At 39.7% G+C, this 18,893-nt stretch overlaps 2 protein-coding genes across 7 annotated transcripts; one reads left to right on the top strand and one right to left on the bottom strand.

Moving 5' to 3' along the window:
* Positions 1 to 441: 441 nt before the first annotated feature.
* zbtb8os (zinc finger and BTB domain containing 8 opposite strand) lies at positions 442 to 10,196 on the bottom strand. Of its 3 annotated transcripts, none has more exons than XM_062962891.1 (8): positions 10,067 to 10,196; positions 6,944 to 7,053; positions 5,926 to 5,950; positions 4,472 to 4,593; positions 3,839 to 3,921; positions 3,106 to 3,158; positions 2,381 to 2,417; positions 442 to 1,906 (listed from the first exon to the last, which is right to left on the bottom strand). In XM_062962891.1, exons 2-8 carry the CDS (start codon positions 7,050 to 7,052, stop codon positions 1,820 to 1,822), a joined length of 516 nt encoding a protein of 171 aa, XP_062818961.1. In that variant the 5' UTR covers position 7,053; positions 10,067 to 10,196; the 3' UTR covers positions 442 to 1,819. The 3 variants fall into 3 exon arrangements, with proteins under 3 accessions (XP_062818961.1, XP_062818958.1, XP_062818959.1); XM_062962888.1 differs by having other exon boundaries at positions 10,056 to 10,195; XM_062962889.1 differs by lacking the exon at positions 10,067 to 10,196 and adding an exon at positions 7,950 to 8,133 and having other exon boundaries at positions 6,944 to 7,876.
* An 80-nt stretch (positions 10,197 to 10,276) lies between these two features.
* Positions 10,277 to 18,630, top strand: rbbp4 (RB binding protein 4, chromatin remodeling factor). 4 transcript variants are annotated; one of them, XM_003229955.4, is made up of 12 exons: positions 10,277 to 10,480; positions 12,523 to 12,670; positions 12,849 to 12,994; positions 14,113 to 14,286; positions 14,613 to 14,728; positions 14,834 to 14,994; positions 15,227 to 15,353; positions 15,530 to 15,607; positions 16,416 to 16,492; positions 16,583 to 16,640; positions 17,241 to 17,351; positions 17,569 to 18,630. In XM_003229955.4, the coding sequence occupies exons 1-12, from the start codon at positions 10,465 to 10,467 to the stop codon at positions 17,632 to 17,634; spliced, it is 1,278 nt and encodes a 425-aa protein (XP_003230003.3). In that variant the 5' UTR covers positions 10,277 to 10,464; the 3' UTR covers positions 17,635 to 18,630. The 4 variants fall into 4 exon arrangements, with proteins under 4 accessions (XP_003230003.3, XP_016854465.1, XP_062818957.1 ...); XM_016998976.2 differs by having other exon boundaries at positions 14,613 to 14,737; XM_062962887.1 differs by lacking the exon at positions 10,277 to 10,480 and adding an exon at positions 10,626 to 10,780.
* The last annotated feature ends 263 nt before the right edge of the window (positions 18,631 to 18,893 follow it).

The following is an 18,893-nucleotide window of genomic DNA, read 5'->3' as shown; positions in this document are numbered from 1 at the left end:
GTGATATTACTGAAGGCCACTTCACCCAGCAACAGCCAATCCTTTACCTAGGAAGGGCCAATCCAGTGATATCACCAAAGGCCACTTCACCTAGCAACAACCAATCCTTTACCTAGGAAGGGCCAATCCAGTGATATCACCAAAGGCCAGTTCACCCAGCAACAGCCAATCCTTTACCTAGGAAGGGCCAATCCAGTGACATCACCACAGAGGGCCACTTCACCTAGTAACGTCTATAGATATAGATATGGATGGCAAGACTCAATCTCTCACCAAGACCGACCCTCAGGCAGAAATCAAATGAGAAGCATAGGGATAAAATTCCACACAGCCCCCCCCCCCCCAAAAAAAAGCATTTCAGCAAACTTTGTATGCGAGACACAGCAGCTTTCCGCTATAGCAGATCCTTAGATTTTTATGGACTCACAAGTCTTGAACACCTATTTTCAGTATGAATTTTATTTGAGCTGAAAATAGTTCATTCCACAGATATTTAAAATAAAAGCACAAATCCTTTTCTTTCATTTGCGCAATTAAATATAAAAGCATAGTAAAAATGAATGTTATGCTAGGGTCCTTTAACATAAAATTGAATTCGTAACCATGCGTTCCTGTTATTTCTGCCCTGTTTAACCAGAAATATATCTCTCGAAACTGAACAGTTAAGGTAAACAGGAGATACATAAATACACACACACAAGAGCAACCGTGAATTACTATGTCTAGACCAGTCATGGGCAAATTTTGACTTCAACTCCCACAATTCCTAACAGCAGACCATGTTGTTATGGTGCTTTGGGCCTTTAAACACAACATAATAGTGCTGTATTTATATCAAGATGAGGAGGTGGAACCCCTTGGGGGGACAATTAGCTTTTTAGGGGCATTAAAACAGTTTTTTTCCTTATCCCTTTAATTTTTGATAGGTTGAAAGCCAGTTTTCATATTACAAAGGCACTCTTTTAATCCACATTTTCAATTGTTTCCTGTTTCCTACAGAACATGCAGAGCCTTAATTAAATAGTAATAGATCTATTACTATTTAATTAATAAAATATTTTAAATACATTTGTTGTTGCAATGGTTTGAGTGTGAGATCCAGTTTTGAATCCTTGCTCAGCTCTGGAAATTCAGTATGAGACTTTGGGCAAGACACACTCTCTCAGCCTCAGAAGGTAATGGTGAACATCCTTCCATGTTTTTCATTGTTTATTTTTAAAACTGCTTCATGTTTATATTTTATTTTAATGTTTGATTATTTTTAGGTCCAAAATTGCATGGTCTTGGTTTCAGTGTGAGCCGCTTTGAATCTTTTTTTGAGATACAAATAGAAATAAAAACAAATAATATTGCAAAAAAAAAACCCTTCAGAAGATAGGACTGCTATATATTCAGCATAATCCAGACTCAAGCACTAGTTCCTTTTTGTGCAAACTTTATCATATCAAGTTTATGTGATATCTGAAGAACCAAGAGGTAGTTTTATTATGATTAGAAGAAGATAAGTGTTCAGTTCTAGCTCTATTTCATCCCCAAAGAAGGATATTTTCTCTGACTCCATTGAAAACAATATAGGCAGCACCATCAGGATGACCCTTGGTTAATATTTCCATACATACAAATTCTCTTTGTAAACAGTTTCTTGCATGATGCATCATCCGGATCTGGACATTCCTAAAGGGTCACTGCCACCTTCATGATAATTTTTCAACCGTTGCCATTCACTGAACCAGTTCCCAAGTCTTTCCAAGGTGGCATATTCCCTTCCTGTGTGATATTTCTGCTAGGAAACATGAGCAATGCCCTTTGCTTCCTTGGCTTAGATGTCAATGATGACAAAGACCTCAGGCTTCTCCTCCTCATGGATCTGCATGGCCGAATAGGTGATTGCCTTGACCTCGGTGCCCTGGCAAATAAAAACACAATATATCTCCAACTTTTGGTGGCCTAGGGATGGGCAAACAACACTATCTGATGATGCATAGCAAGAGACAGCAAAAGGAAGCAAATACTGTCATGCAACAAGCTTCCCCTCCTTCAACATCTTGATCAGGGCTCCAGCGCTTGGACATAAGTCAGCCTCATTAAACAGTAATGATTAGCCATTTCATTCATTACTTTGGAGAGGGAATGTAGAGATTCTGGGGAGATATATATATATATATATAGAGAGAGAGAGAGAGAGAGAGATGCATACACACACATATACACATATATATGTCACAATCATGTTATAGTTAAACCAATCTGATGGTTGGCTTTCTGTATTTCAAGGCCTAAAGAATGCTAACAGCATTTATGGAAGCATTTATTATGCGTTCTTGTAAAGAGAAAAAGTAGGATATAAATAATAATCATCATCATCATCATCATGACTTACCTGAGGATGTTTGGACAGCGAGAATTCCTCTCCCCACCTTAAAAATGAAAAAAAAAACCAGATTAAACAATTACTTCTACACTAATTATACCTTTCCCTCGCACCCCTTTGCAGTGACTTCCCACCCTTTGGGTTAGAGACCGTCGTGTACAGTTCTATTTTTCTTTCCTATTACAATATTTTCCCATTCCTCCTTTTAGCATAATAGTTATTCAAACATTCCACACGAAAACTCTGACCGATTAAATGATGAAGCCTTCTATAAAAACGTGTCCTCCCTCCCAATGTTAGAAATGGTTGCCAGTCTTTGAGAAAGTTGTTTGGGTGTTTCCTTTGTTCATCATGGCCCACTGATCCATTTCTATTCTTCTAAAACATGTTTACAACCCATTTTTCTCTTGTCAGAAGGTGCTTCCAATGCTGGATATATAGCATCCACGATGCAATTATCTTGTTTGTCATTTAGTGATTTTATTTATTTGTTTGGCATTCCCAATTAAAATAAACCAGGATTTAATTGTAATTCTGATTTTTAAATTTCCTGCAGTGTTTTTTTGTACCTTGCCCCAGAATTCCCTTGCTTCCTGATAAGTCCCATGATGGGAGAAAGGAGGGATACAATTCAACAAATTAAAATATACATCCACTAAAAATTGCTACCTCCTTTCAGGTGCTAAATGTATGACTTAGTTAAATGAATGGCAACTCTGGATGATTCTGCTTACCCAATAGACCTTATTTTGTATCTCGATCGATCTATGGAAAGCACTTTGATTTCCTAATAAAAAAATGGGAATAAAGAGAAAATGTTAGTTACAATTTTTAAAAACATGCTTCAGAGAGATCTAGTAAGACCTGATAAATACTCCAGGTAACGTAATCTCAGGTCAAATAATAATAATAACAACAATAACAGTAATTTGTGACTGTTTAAGGTTATCAAAAGTTATTCAGTTTGAAAGTCAGGGAATTTGGAACTAGATGGCTTTTGCGGTTTCTTCTAACTCTATGATTTTATGATTCTATGATTTTCCTGAATGACTATCTGATGATTCATGAGACTGGTCATGTATCATCATCATCATCATCATCATCATCATCATCATCATTATCATCATACCACTTCTTCTCTTTCAAGGGAAATTCAGATAATTATCATCACCTACTTTTTCTGTTTAGTTTTTTCTTTATTATTTTGTAGCATACTCAGAGAACATTTATGTGAAACTTGAAAGGAAACTTTGCTTTGTAATTTTCACTTGGCCCCCAAACTGTCTCTCTTTCAATGTCCTATTAGCTCATTGTAGTGTCTTAATTCCAACTCCAAAATGCTGAATTTATACAGGATGGATCCAGTGGACTAGCAATATAAGAGTGTGTGAAGTGTAACCAATCTGGAGACGATGTAGAATTCATTCCAAAACCTAGTCTATAAACTGGAATACAACAAGCACTTACCCTAGGAATGAAAAACTCCTCGGCGCTGAATTTATAGAGCCACTCGTCCAGGAAGTGAAAAAGAAGAGACAACAAGTCATGTCCTGTCGGGTAAGCAGAAAAGGAACAGTCCTAAGTGGAGAATCTCTCTCAGTGCAAAGGAAGGCTTCCAGATGAGACACAGATTATAAGAAGAGAACAAATGCTCATCCTATTCTCTCCAGCAACAGGTACTAACAGGTGAGGGATAAAAGGGTCTACACTGGTGCAACGATCACCAAGACACCTCATGTTCCTTCTTAGAGCACCTAATTATGTTAAGGAAGCATGTTGTCTTCCAGATCCTACAGCCTTATAAATCAAGAACAGACCTTTGCATTTCACATTACACTTAACAAGGAGAAGGTTAAATGGTTCATGGGAAGAGCCGACCCTTTGGATGTATCCAATCCTTCTTCCATTTTCCCATAATGCATCAAAAGTGGTCTTAGGTGGCAGTTGGAGAACAATCCCTGCCTGGGGTCTTGGAAAAATGATTCTGATTATTATTGGTCTTGGGTAACAGTGCTGGGAAACCATCCCTGCCTGTCGTCTTGGAAAGTTGATGCTTATGGGACGATCAGGAATCGAGGGAGATCCAGGGGGGCCTCCTACCTTCTGCCTCCACTTCGACGGTGTCCAGGGGCTCCACGGTCTCTGCGTCTGTCATGTATCCAAACATGGCCATGGCGCATTGCTCAAAGGCCTCTTCCAAGGTGTCTCCCCAGGCATGCAGCCTAAACACACCAGAAATGCTTCATAATGGTCATGGGGAAGCAGGTCAAAAATATAAGGTCCTATCTTATATTTTGCTAACTCTTTATTCCTACTCTTAAACTTATATGTTCCCCTACTTTTATTGTAAAAAGAAAAACAATCTCTCTATCTTATTCTTTTAATTATTCTTTATTCTCAGTAATATGGCACAGCAAGGGATGGAACAGTTACCCAAAATGCTATGTTATTTACATTAAAACTCCAATCCATGTATGGCAGTTACCTTTTAAACTTTGTGACTACCATATGTTTATTCCCTACTTTTCTTGCATTACTAGGAACTGAATCTAGATACGGAATGCTAGTTGTGCTAAGTCTTTTACAAGAAACCACCATGGAGATGCTTTGAGATAAAATAATTTATTGCAGAATGAGTTTTTTGTGGATCATAATCTATTGCTGCTGTATTTTGACCTTTGTACCATGTGTACTATTGTTGTTGTTGTTGCCTTCATGGGGCAGTCAAACAACAATGTATGTGTTACCCGCCAATAAACAGATTAATGGACAAACGTGTTTTTGTGGATCATAAACCATTACTGATGTATTTTGATCTTTGTACCATATGTTTTGATGTATGTATCATTTAGTGCCGCGTTCTGATATAGATATTTTGTTGAATGTACTTATGTTTATGTGTTTTGACTGTGTTGTACCCTGCTTTGAGGAGAGGCAGGTAACAAAACCATCTGTTATTGTTGTGACTGTTATTGTTATTATTATTACCATCATCGTCACCTTCATAATAATAATTATAATAATTTGTTTGTTACCCGTCTCTCCTTACGGTTCAAGGCGGGGCCAAACACAGTTAAAGTACATCATCATCACCACTATAATCAAATACATTAAATAAAATGCATATATTAAAACATATTTCTATAAAATGCACATACTAAAATACACAGGAACCAAGATTAAAACACAATAGGGACAGAATATAAAATTCAGAGTTAAAAATTGACTGCGATTTACCAGAAAACAGATTCCTATTTTCTGTAAGTCCAGACAGTGTTGGTCTATCATCAGCAAAACTATGATCAATAGTGATTCACCATCAGAGCACAGCTGACAGAATAGAGAACGAGTCACAGTTTCTGCTTTGGGAGGAGCAGAAGGGAACATGCAATACCTGGCAATATTGCTTCCTTTCTCCTTGTAATGGCAGTGTATGTGATCTGGGCGTTGTAACTCATTGTAGTCTGCCTTGAGAGGTGAGGAGAGGCAGGCAACATGTACATCATCACCATTATTATTATTATTTTATTATTATTATATAAGTCAATACTCACTGGACATCAGCTGTATGATCCAAATCTACAGAGGGAGTAAAAAAGAATTTTTTTAAAAAAGACTTCTTAAAAGGAACAGTAAGTGGGCAGACAAAAATGGATATTTTGTGTCATAACGTCTTAAGAGGTTTGAAAACTGCTTTGAGTTATAGTTTGGAAAAAGATGTGATATAACAACAACAAAGGTATTCATAATAATAATAATATTAGCCTCTCACACAATCATTGCCAACTTACTCATTCCCTAGAATCAAGTTCTTTAAGTTCATATTACAATAACATGTTATAAATTGGGAGACAATCCAGGTTGCTTACAAGAAGCAGTAAGTGGGAAAATAAAATATTTTCAAAACATTCATATACAAGTAATAATAATAATGCATTTTATTTGTTACATGCTTCTCCTTGAATACAAAGTAGTGCTTTGTATCATTATATTTTAAGAAGTTTGTCAACTACTCTGAGTTACAGTTTAGGAAAGGATGGGATACACCAATGTACCAACAAAGATGATACTGTTAATAATAATAATGACAACAACAACAACCTCTCACCAAACAATTTCCAACTTGCCCACTGCCTTCCCTGGAGTCAAGAAATGGTTTTAATTATTTCATTGGCTTTAGATAAGTCCCATATTTAATTCTATTTTAGTGTTTTATACTAAAATATAAAAATATTCGGGGGGGGGGCAGGTGTTTTGGAGAACAACTCCCACAATTCCTACTGGCTGTTAGGAATTGTGTGAGTTATAATCCAAAACACCTGGAGGGCCAACGTTTGCCCATGCCTGGCTTATACATGTTGGGTTAAACATGATGTGATTGCATTGAGTCTCCTTTGAACGCAAGAGAAATCAAGATACACACATACACGCACACACACACACACACACATATACACATACAAGTGATTTAACTATAGATCAGCCCCAAACAGCATTTCTTGGCCCCTTATTAATAAAAGAAGAATGAAATCCTTTTCAAATGGAAAAGGGAACACGAGGGGAAAGACTCACATTCGTACTTCTTCGAAATAGGAGCGTATTTCGCTTTAATGAGCTTCTGGTCCTCGGTTAAATTGTAATCCCGGTAATTGTCCAGCTCCGTAGCTTCACTGAACGCCATGCTAAGGAAAAATGAAATGAAATTAATGGTTGTTTAGGGAGAAGGAACGGGAAGCGGTGGAGAACACGGCCAGCAATCTCTTGCTGTCTCTGCTCAGCTTCAGTCCAGGCAGCAAAGCAGGGCCTCTTCCTGGTTGCCTGTTAAAGAGACAGTAGCAGGCTTTTACGCAAGGGGGCACCTGCAGCCACACTGAATGCCTATAGCACTTTGCCCCCACTTTCACTGCCATGGCCATGCCTCCCAGAATCCCTAGATTTGCAGTTCTGAAAAAACGGTTGTTCCTCCACATTTGCAAGTTTGATCATTATTCAGAATTGACATTCCCTCTAGGGACTCCTAGGTCCTCCATTGCGACTCTATGCATCCCATTATTCAAAGATTTGATTGACATTCCCTCTAGGGATCCCTACGTCCTTCATTGGGACTCTATGGATCCCATTATTCATGGATTTGATCAAGAATAGTCTCTCTAGGAATCTCTAGTTCTTCCATTGCGACTCTGTGGATCCCATTATTCAAGGATTTGATTGAAAATAGTTTCTCTAGGAATATCTAGGTCCTCCATTGCGACTCTATGGATCCCATTATTCAAGGATTTGATCCTCTAGGGATCCCTACGTCCTCCATTAGGGCTCTATGGATACCATTATTCATGGATTTGATCAAGAATGGTCTCTCTAGGAACCTCTAGTTCTTCCATTGCGACTCTGTGGATCCCATTATTCATGGATTTGATCGCAAATAGTTTCTCTAGGAATCTCTAGGTCCTCCATTGAAACTATGGATCCCATTATTCACTGATTCATAATAGTCTCTCTAGAAACCTCTAGGTCTTCTATTGCGACTCTATGGACCCCATTATTCACGGGTTCGATCAAAAACTGTCTCTCTAGGAACCTCCAGGTCCTCCATTGCATCTCTATGGATTTGAATAGTTCGGATTACAAATTGTCTCTCTAGGACTCTGTAGGTTCTCCGTTGTGACTCTACGAATTTGACTATCCAGATTCGACCATATATACATAGGGTTGTTGTATGTCTTTCGGGCTGTGTGGCCATGTTCCAGAAGCATTCTCTCCTGACGTTTCGCCCACATCTATGGCAGGCATCCTCAGAGGTTGTGAGGTATGGAGAAAACTAAGCAAAGAGGTTAATATATATCTGTGGAAAGTCTGGGGTGAGAGAGGTCAGTGTGAATGTGTAGTTAATCACTTAAATTAGCATTGAAAAGCTTATCTGCTGTCTTCTTCCTGCCTCTGGGGCATCCTTTGTTTAGAGTCGTTAACTGCCCTTGGTTGATTCATGTCTGGAAACCCTCTGTTTTCAGAGTATTGCTTTTTATTTACTGTTCTGATTTTTGAGTTTTGTAATACTGGTAGCCAGATTTTGTTCATTTTCATGGTTTCTTCCTTTCTGTTGAAGTTGTCCACATGCTTGTGGATTTCAATGGCTTCTCTGTGTAGTCTGACATGATAGTTGTTAGAATGGTCCAGCATTTTTGTGTTCTCAAATAGTATTCTGTGTCCAGGCTGGTTCATCAAATGCTCTGCTATGGCTGATTTCTCTGGTTGAATTAGTCTGCAGTGCCTTTCATGTTCTTTGACTCTTGTTTGGGCGCTGCGTTTGGGTTAGGGTTAAACGCAGCGCCCAAACAAGAGTCAAAGAACATGAAAGGCACTGCAGACTAATTCAACCAGAGAAATCAGCCATAGCAGAGCATTTGATGAACCAGCCTGGACACAGAATACTATTTGAGAACACAAAAATGCTGGACCATTCTAACAACTATCATGTCAGACTACACAGAGAAGCCATTGAAATCCACAAGCATGTGGACAACTTCAACAGAAAGGAAGAAACCATGAAAATGAACAAAATCTGGCTACCAGTATTACAAAACTCAAAAATCAGAACAGTAAATAAAAAGCAATACTCTGAAAACAGAGGGTTTCCAGACATGAATCAACCAAGGGCAGTTAACGACTCTAAACAAAGGATGCCCCAGAGGCAGGAAGAAGACAGCAGATAAGCTTTTCAATGCTAATTTAAGTGATTAACTACACATTCACACTGACCTCTCTCACCCCAGACTTTCCACAGATATATATTAACCTCTTTGCTTAGTTTTCTCCATACCTCACAACCTCTGAGGATGCCTGCCATAGATGTGGGCGAAACGTCAGGAGAGAATGCTTCTGGAACATGGCCACACAGCCCGAAAGACATACAACAACCCTGTGATCCCGGCCATGAAAGCCTTCGACAACACATATATACATACTTTTTCGGTCACACATATATAGCTATAGCCATAAACATATATATATTTATATGAATATATATTTATATAGAGATATACTGGCTGTTAGGAATTGTGGGAGCTGAAGTCCAAAACACCTGGAGAGCCAAAGTTTGTCCATGGCTGCTTTAAAAAGTATGTATCTACTTATATTAATATATATATACAGTAGAATCTCATTTATCCAACATAAACGGGCCAGCAGAAAGTTAGATAAGCAAAAATGTTGGATAATAAGGAGGGATTAAGGAAAAGCCTATTAAATCTCAAATTACATTATGAATTTACAAATTAAGCACCAAAACATGTTTTACAACAAATTGACAGAAAAAGCAGTTCGATACATGGTAACGTTGTGTAGAAATTACTGTATTTACGAATTTAGCACCAAAACATCACATTGTATTGAAAACATTGACTAATACAAATTGGCTACTAACAAATTGACTAAAAATAAAGATAGAATTGCATAAAATGAGCTTATAGTAACAACATTTTCAGAAATTAAATCCCTAAAAAGTTCAATCCTTGCTGCCTAGAGAAACAGCAGTGGATCCGAGCAGGAGGCAGACTACGTTGGATAATCCAGAACATCGGATAAGCGAAGGTTGGATAAGTGAGACTCTACTGTACATTTAAGCTATTTTCGAGGCTGCTGGGTCGAGCGCCTATTCACCCCTGAATGCAACTATGTATAGGAATACCTCATGCATACATGTGTATATAGGTAAACAGGAAAGAAGCCCAGGACCACGCTCACTCAGCACACAGGCCAAAATGCCTCAAAATGGCGGCTTCCACGGTGGGAGAAGCAAGAGTGCCACTGCGCCTGCGCAGGCATCCCCCGGCGGCCCCGCCCCCTCCCCTCCTCCCACTGCGCACGCGCTCCTGATTCGCCGAGCGGCTCGAGACGGCGGCGCCGGCGGCGATTGGCCCGCGTTGGCGCGAACCCGTCCTCTCGCGCGCTCCGCGTCCCTTTCCCGGAGAGAGAGAGATAGAGAAAAAAAAAAAACCGCGGGCCAAGCGGTGGGGAAAACAAGGAAGAGAAGGGAAGCCGGGACACTGAGGGGAAGAAGCAGAGAAGCCGCGACGGCGACGAAGAGATTCGGCATCATGGCGGATAAAGAAGGTAACTGAAGTGAAGGGGGGCGTTCCTGGGCCGGAAGGAGGCCTCACACGCCCACCCTTGCCTGTCTTCTTCCCGCCCTCGGCGCCAGGGCCAATCGGAGCGCGGCTTGGCGCAAGCCCCGCCCCGTTTGATCGCGAGGCAGCCAATAGGGAGCCTCCTCCGCTCGCTCCTCCCCTTCCTCTCCTTGGCTCCGTTTCTGGCGTTGGCGCGTCGCAGGGCCTGCTTCCCGAGCGAGACCGGCTCCTTGCGTTGTCATGAGGCGCGGTGGCGGCGGCGGAGGCGGCCTCCAGGATGGATCAGGTGCCGCTGGGAAGGGACGGGAACCCAGTCGCCTTTCCTTCCCCCAAATCGCGGGGTGCCTTCTCCTTCCTTGGCCGCGGGATGGAAGGAGAAACCCAACATGGCGGGGAAGGGAAGGAGGCCTCACCTGGGCCTCTCTGCGGAGCCACTTTGGGACCGTGTTCACCGCCAAGGCGCAAGGCTGTGGCATCCTGGGAGTTGTAGTTTCGCAAGGCCCTCTTGGGCCTACTCTGCTCTAGAGGTTCAAACTACAACTCCCAAGACTCCATAGAATAGGGCCACGGTGTTGTTGTTGAATGAATGCAGTTAGACACCACTTTAACCGTCATGGCTCACAGCTATGGGATCCTGGGAGTTACAGTTGTGCAAGGCCTCGAGCTTTCCCTACCTAATAGGGCCAAACTACAGCTCCCAAGACTCCATAGCATAGAGCCAGGATGTTGTTGTTGAATGAATGCAGTTTGACACCACTTTAACTGTCATGGCTCACGACTATGGGATCCTGGGAGTTACAGTTTTGCAAGGCCTCGAGCTTTCTCTACTCAATAGGGCCAAACTACAGCTCCCAAGACTCCATAGCATAGGGCCACGATGTTGTTGAATGAATGCAGTTTGACACCACTAACCACCATGACTTATGGCTATGGATCCTGAGAGTTATAGTTTTGCAAGACCTTGAGCCTTCTCTGCCCAATAGGGCCAAACTACAACTCCCAAGACACCACAGCATTTCGTACCAGTTTAACTACCAAGTCTCAATGCTATAGGATCCCGGGATTTGTTGTTCGGTGAGGCACCACGATTTTTGGGCAGAGAAGGCTAGAAAACTCTGCGAATCAACCTCCACTGAGGAAAGAGAGCCCCTGTGAGCCTTGCTTTTTCTGCCATTTCTCCCAAGACACTTTGAAGGGGCAATATGGATTCTCCTTATTTCCGTTCCTTCCCATTGTATCTAAGGTTCCGGCTCTTGGAGAGCTCCTTTAAACTTCAGACGGGTGGTGCATCTACACTGTAGAATGAATGTAGTTTGACATCACTTTAACTGCTGTGGGTTAATGCTAAGGGATGCTGGGAGTTGCATTTCGGTGAGCCCCAGCATTCTTTGATAGAGAAGGCTGAAATCCTTATAAAACTACAACTCCAATGATTCCACAGCATCAATCCATGGCATTTAAAGTGGTGCCAGAATGTATTCATTCTACAATGCAAGTGCAGCCCAGGAGATAAGAGGAATTGAGTTTGTTTACCTACTAAGAGCTTGTTCTTTTACTTGACAATAGAACTAGGTTTCTTTAGAATTTTAATAAAGTTGTTCTGATGCTTTCCTGTTGACGGCTGCTTTTCTCTACCCTCGTATACATCCTGAGGTTCCTACTTGTAACTGCAGTGTAAAACTGTGGAAGCATTTATTTACTGAAAACCATTCCTTATGACTACTCTCCCCACAGTACAATCGTAACCACTTTAAATGCTGTTAGGTCCAGTAAATTAGTTTCAAATACGTAGCCTTTATTTCTGCATGACCCAGCAGACCTGTTGTGCTCCTTTGGTGCATTTCCTATTCCTTCTGAGGATTTGGAGATACCCATTGCAACACAATCTGAGCATGGGAAAGATCATAAATATGGAATCGTTTTTCTTCTATCTTTGGTTCAAGGAATTTCCTGTTAGGGAGCAATTTGTGTTGATTTTAGGTTTCTGTGTTGATATCAATTGTGTTCGTGATTTTCTTATTCATCTAGCTGCCTTTGATGATGCAGTGGAGGAACGGGTGATTAATGAAGAATATAAAATATGGAAAAAGAACACGCCGTTTCTCTATGATCTTGTAATGACACATGCGCTGGAGTGGCCCAGCTTGACTGCTCAGTGGCTTCCTGATGTAACCAGGTAAGTCTCTCTTGAGTGATAGCTTTAATGTAATTGCTAATGTGGTTGAATACAGTAGGACTTTATTTCTGAGCATGGCACATTGTAATGTAAGGGATGCTCTCTTTGATATGAATGACCAAATCAGTGAGAGGAGTCCTACCTAAAAAGAGATTATTTCCCTTTGATTACATTGCAGACCTGAAGGCAAAGACTTCAGTATCCATCGACTAGTGCTTGGGACCCACACCTCTGATGAGCAAAACCACCTTGTGATCGCCAGCGTTCAGCTTCCGAATGATGATGCACAGTTTGATGCTTCCCATTATGATAGTGAAAAGGGAGGTAAGAAAACCAAAAAGAGAATTCTCCCTCATTTTATCTGGCTGTATTTTGCTTTTCAGCTCAGTAAGTAATTCCACTCTAATTGTGGATGTTGAGACAGTGATGAGGTGGTCTGGACAAAAATATTTTGCCAGCAGCTTGGATGCCATTTTCAGAAATTTTATGCGCTTTTGAAAAATTGAGAAAGTAAATAATTGTGTTTCCAAATTGTTACTGTGTTGAGTTACTTTGGGTCTTGGAACCATAATTGCAAAAATAGTTAGGCTATGTGAAGTGGTATAGAAATGTGACTGATATTCTGGTACAACAGTTCCCAGTTGTAGAACTGATAGCATAGTACCTGACAGTACTTATACATCTGGATAAATTTACCAAAACTAGGGATGTTACATCTCTTAAAGGTGATTTTTTAAATTTTTTTTTTATTTCTCAGTGATAGCCCCTCAGCTTTGAAACTCCCTCCCCAGGGATATAAGATCAGCTCCCTCCCTTCTGATCTTCTGCAAGAAAGTAAAAACATGGCTCTGTGACCAGGCCTTTAGAGAACCTGTGCAATAAACAAACAGATATGGATTGACATGTTATGACTATAGGAACGGCCTGGTTTATGCTTGTGGATTATGTGATCAATTATGGTTGTATGGTTTTTAAAATGTTTTTAATTGTTTTATTTGTATTCTATTATTCTTAAATGTCTTTTTAATGCTGTATTGTTGTCAAAGCATCAAATAGCTGATTTTTATGTAAAGCCGCCTTGAGTCCCTTTCGGGGTAGAGAAAGTTGGGATAGAAATATTGTAAATCAATAATAGTAAATAATAAATAAATTTGGGAGATTATAATACTCCATTTTGTGAAGTGAAACATTTATGGGGTCATATGTCACTGAATAATTTGCAACTGTTTCCAGTAAAAAGGGAGAGGGAGCCACCGTGAAATAGTATTGGTGCCCTCTATTTGAACCACAGTCCACCCATGATTTTCAATTTTTATACACCTCCCATATTTCATGTCTGTAATGTCATATGACATAGATTCCTGACATTTTTGTAAAAAAAAAATTCAATTCATTGTATAAGTGAGCACAATTGATATTATCAATGTTTTATTTATCTTCAGAGTTTGGAGGCTTTGGATCTGTCAGCGGGAAAATTGAGATTGAAATAAAAATCAACCACGAAGGAGAAGTGAATAGAGCACGCTACATGCCCCAGAATCCTTGCATCATTGCAACAAAGACACCATCCAGTGATGTTCTGGTGTTCGACTATACCAAGCACCCATCTAAACCAGGTACCTGTGAAGACTGATCTCGCCTTATATCTTTTAGTTGTAGTTAGATCCTGAACAGAAATGTGGGAACCAATTACACACAAAAATCACTGGGTCTGAGTTGCCATGGGCAAGGAGGCCTCATAAGGGAGAATTTTCCAGTAAGGTTTCAAAGAACCTTTATTGATTCATAGTTAAATAAAGCTTTTAAACTAGACAGTTGGGTTGTTAATGTCTAGTTTCAGGTTTGGAACAAAACTTAGCTTCCTATGGTTCTTCTCAGTGGATTGCATGATCTTTCTGCATGGTTAGAGTGAGCCGAGATTCTGAAACCCTTTTCTTTGCAGACCCTTCTGGTGAATGTAATCCAGATCTCCGTCTCCGTGGGCATCAGAAAGAAGGCTATGGTCTGTCCTGGAACCCAAACCTTAGTGGGCATTTGCTTAGCGCATCTGATGATCATGTTAGTATTGTATGTTAAGTTAGCCATGGCCCACATACATGTTATATTTGCCAGGTGAATTATGCCTTCTATCTGAGCGTATTTTCCTCTATTTTTTTCTTGAAGACTATCTGCTTGTGGGACATCAGCGCTGTTCCAAAGGAAGGGAAAGTGGTGGATGCCAAAACGATCTTCACAGGCCACACAGCTGTAGTTGAAGACGTTTCCTGGCATTTGCTCCATGAATCGCTTTTTGGCTCTGTTGCGGATGATCAGAAACTCATGATGTAAATAAAACTGTACCATTGCTGTGTTTGTTTGGTGGTGGTTGTTATTACTATATTATTATTTTTAGAGAATGTTTATCCCACTCTTCAGCCATAAAGGCACTCAGAGCAGTCCACAAAATGTTAATTTGATCTCAGGCTTACAATCTATTTATACTGAATGGTTTTCTTAATTTTTTGTAAAGAAGAGGGGCTTTTAATAATAACCAATCTTGACATTCTTCTTTTTTAGCTGGGACACCCGGTCAAACAACACTTCCAAGCCAAGCCACTCTGTGGATGCTCACACTGCAGAAGTGAACTGTTTGTCTTTCAACCCTTACAGCGAGTTCATCCTGGCCACAGGATCAGCTGATAAGGTACCTGTAACAAAACTCTTGTTACCAATATTCATTGATGAGATGTTTCATAGGGATTTCTTCATGGGATAGTATGTCATACAATCTGTGTCGGAAGTCCCCGATCAATAGTGTGGCCTGGACTTAATATGATAAATGCCTTTAGTTATTAACTCTGCTCTGATTTTCTTCTGTAGACAGTTGCATTGTGGGATCTTAGAAACCTGAAATTGAAGCTACATTCCTTTGAGTCACACAAAGATGAAATATTTCAGGTAAAACTCTATATAATTGTATATGTATTGACTTTATATCCTGTCTTTCTCCCAAGCTGGCATTCAAGATGCATGTCTTTTTCTTTAGTTTTTCCACTTTGTGGGAAGTTAATCAGAACTTGCTTTAGTGTTATTTTTATTGACATAAACTGCGGCTTGTGTTTGGGCATTTTTGTAAATGGCTTAGTAGCAGGTGTTGGAGAAAATGTACAGTTAAGCTTGTGCTTTTTCTCCTTTTTCATGTCTTTTGAGTATCATATGAGGAAAACAGTGAAATTGTCATATTGTATATTAAATTGCTAAAAAAATAATGACGCTGGCAACTACAAAAGGCTTAGATAGGATATGCTTATTTTCTTGATGTCTGTGACAACTGTATACATATATTGTTTTCATAGCAAATGCTCTCGTAATTCCCCCCAATAATGGTAATAATACATTAGTTTATAAAACACTTGTAACTGAGAGCTATTTTTAGTTTCAGACAGTAGAAGTACAGTAACAGGTAAGATTAGAGCTCTTACGAGATGTACCCAGGAAATGAATACTTGTTATTTTGAAAGGAAAATTGATTCAATAATATATATCTTGATTTTTTTTTAATTCTCTGCCCTGTGTCCTTTGATTTAGCCTGTTAAATTGCAGTTTTCAGGAGCAGAAAATAAACCAGGAGGGCAAATTAGGATGGGTGACTGGCATTTGTTGAAGACTTTTTTATTTATAAAATAATATAATATTATAAAATATATAAATTATAGAATTATATAAATGAATGCTTTCAAACATTTTATCATCCTAACTAATGCAGGTTCAGTGGTCTCCTCATAATGAGACTATTTTGGCTTCCAGTGGCACGGATCGCAGGCTGAATGTCTGGGATTTGAGGTGAGTGTTGTATCAGCAAAGCCTTGTATTGATCCTGTTTAGAAATCCGTTTGATGTACTTCCATTAAATGTTGCTGTCTTTCATTTCAGCAAAATTGGAGAAGAGCAGTCTCCTGAAGACGCAGAGGATGGTCCACCTGAACTGTTGGTGAGTAGGTTTATATTGGATTTTGTTATGATTTGCGTATTGTTTCCCCTTTCCTCCTGCTGTGAAAATCCAGGTGCAGTTGTACCTTTCGGTTCGGTCTTGCTAATAAAGCAAATGTATGCCTGACATCTGTGAACACCAATTGTAGGATGTTGTGTTGTCATTGTTACCTTTGTTGTGCATGTATATTCCTTTCTTATCCTTTTTGCCTTCCTTGCTTCCCACCTTAATGCCCTTAGTATTTCCTCAAGGCTGTGAATGATTAAACCTAGCTGTTTAAGAGATAGCAAAGTGATGAGAAAGAAGTGTGAGGTTGGCCTGGTGTTTAATCATTACATCCTGTACATTATGGTTTATCTTAATGCTGGTAATAATTTTAAATGGAAATTGTTTTAGCTCCGTTATGTGATTCTTTCTTGGTTGTATTTTAGAATTATTTAAAAAGGTGTTACTGATTTAGAATGCTATCTGTGCTGAAGGTTGTCAGGGTTTATGTTATCCGAACAACAAGATTCAGAATAAGTTTCTATTTTGTTCTAGATATGTATATGTACCATTGGTATTGTGTACTTAAAACTATTGTCTTATTTTCAATGTTAGTTTATTCACGGAGGCCACACTGCCAAGATCTCCGACTTCTCCTGGAATCCCAATGAGCCCTGGGTAATTTGTTCTGTATCAGAAGACAATATCATGCAAGTCTGGCAAATGGTAAGTACCTCATTGATTATTATTCTTGGGGAATGGGAACCCGAAACAGTGTGGCTGGTCAGGGTCTAAAACAGTGATTGCAGTAATAAGTATTTGGAGAGAATAACAACTGGTTAAGTTATTGTGCTTGTTAGTGTTTTATTTGCCAGTGTTCTTTTAATCTACTATTTTACCATCCAATTAATACTCCTAAATCCCTGTTCCTTTCACTCTGTAGGCAGAGAACATTTATAACGATGAAGATCCCGAAGGCAACGTGGATCCAGAAGGCCAGGGGTCCTAGATATTAGGCCCAGTTCCTGCCTTGTTCTTCCCTCCTCCGTTGTTTTCTCCCTGCTTTGTTCTCTCTGCTTTCCCAAGATTGTCAATACTGCTGTTTTGAAAGACACACTCACACACACACACACTGTATTCAAACAACCCATTTGTAGATACTGCCCATTGATTTTGCTTCTAACACAGAACTTGAACTGTTGCCAGTTGAAAATTGATAAGCGCAACCATCATGGCACCAGTGGCTTCATCGTTGACCACTTTTCCTCTTTACAGTATTTGGTGAATTGAGTCAGCATCCTCTCCTTTGAGATGTGATGTTTACTTTTTACATTTTTAATGCAAACAGTGCCCAAGTTGCAGTTCAAATGTTAGTAAGATCTGAACGTTTTTCTCGGAGGGAATATTCCAGCGTGGAGAAGATTCTTTTATTTTATTAATATTATATGATATTTTTGGTCCCTCTGATTAAAGTCGTGTGCAGGGCTTTTGCTCTCTCTAGTCTTGTAGTTCTGAAATGCAATGCAGGATCAACTGATTTTCTATTTCTAGCTGTGTTTCCATTGGCCTAGATAATTTCTCCCTAAGCCGTTGAACCTTCCATCTTTTGTCGATGGGTAGATAAGGCAGTGGATATGGCTCGGATTCAGATATGATTGAGGTGCCTAAACCTGCACATGGCTTCCTTCTTGTGTGTTTCTTGATCTGTGTTATCCTATTACCTTTTGTTTCTGTGAATTATTTTTTTGCATTTAAACTTGGGGGACCACCAAGTTCTAAAAGGTGTTTTGTTTTCAACTGAATGACACACCACACACCAACTACTTAGGATCATCCTAGCAGTTGGTGCACATATTAAGGAGTACTATGTGCAGATAATGTACTCTTTTTCCCTTGTATCAATACATCTCCTGTGTGGGTGAACTATTGCACCAGCAGCCCATTTATCTTTTCATGGACCTGTGCAAGTGCTTCAGATAAAATAAATTTGGTTTTCTATGTAGAATGTGGTTGACTCTTTTTAGAAAAACAACAACAAAACCTAAAGATATTTTGGATAATTGCACGGAACTGTATTAACTATGAGTCCATGGGGAAGTAAGCCAGGATATAAATAAAGTTAATAATTTAGTAAAAAGAGCAGCTGTGAGGTGAAGAAAGGACACTGGAATATTATGAAGGAACAGTCTTCAAATGTGCAGAAAGCCTTTTCCTGAGATGTATCAGATTTATCCTTGGTTTGAGATTGAGAGAGAAGCACCAAAAGTC

This window comes from Anolis carolinensis, unplaced genomic scaffold (assembly GCF_035594765.1).
Source record: "Anolis carolinensis isolate JA03-04 unplaced genomic scaffold, rAnoCar3.1.pri scaffold_10, whole genome shotgun sequence".
NCBI classification, from domain to species: domain Eukaryota; kingdom Metazoa; phylum Chordata; class Lepidosauria; order Squamata; family Dactyloidae; genus Anolis; species Anolis carolinensis.
This window is presented reverse-complemented; position numbering and strand designations above follow the sequence as displayed.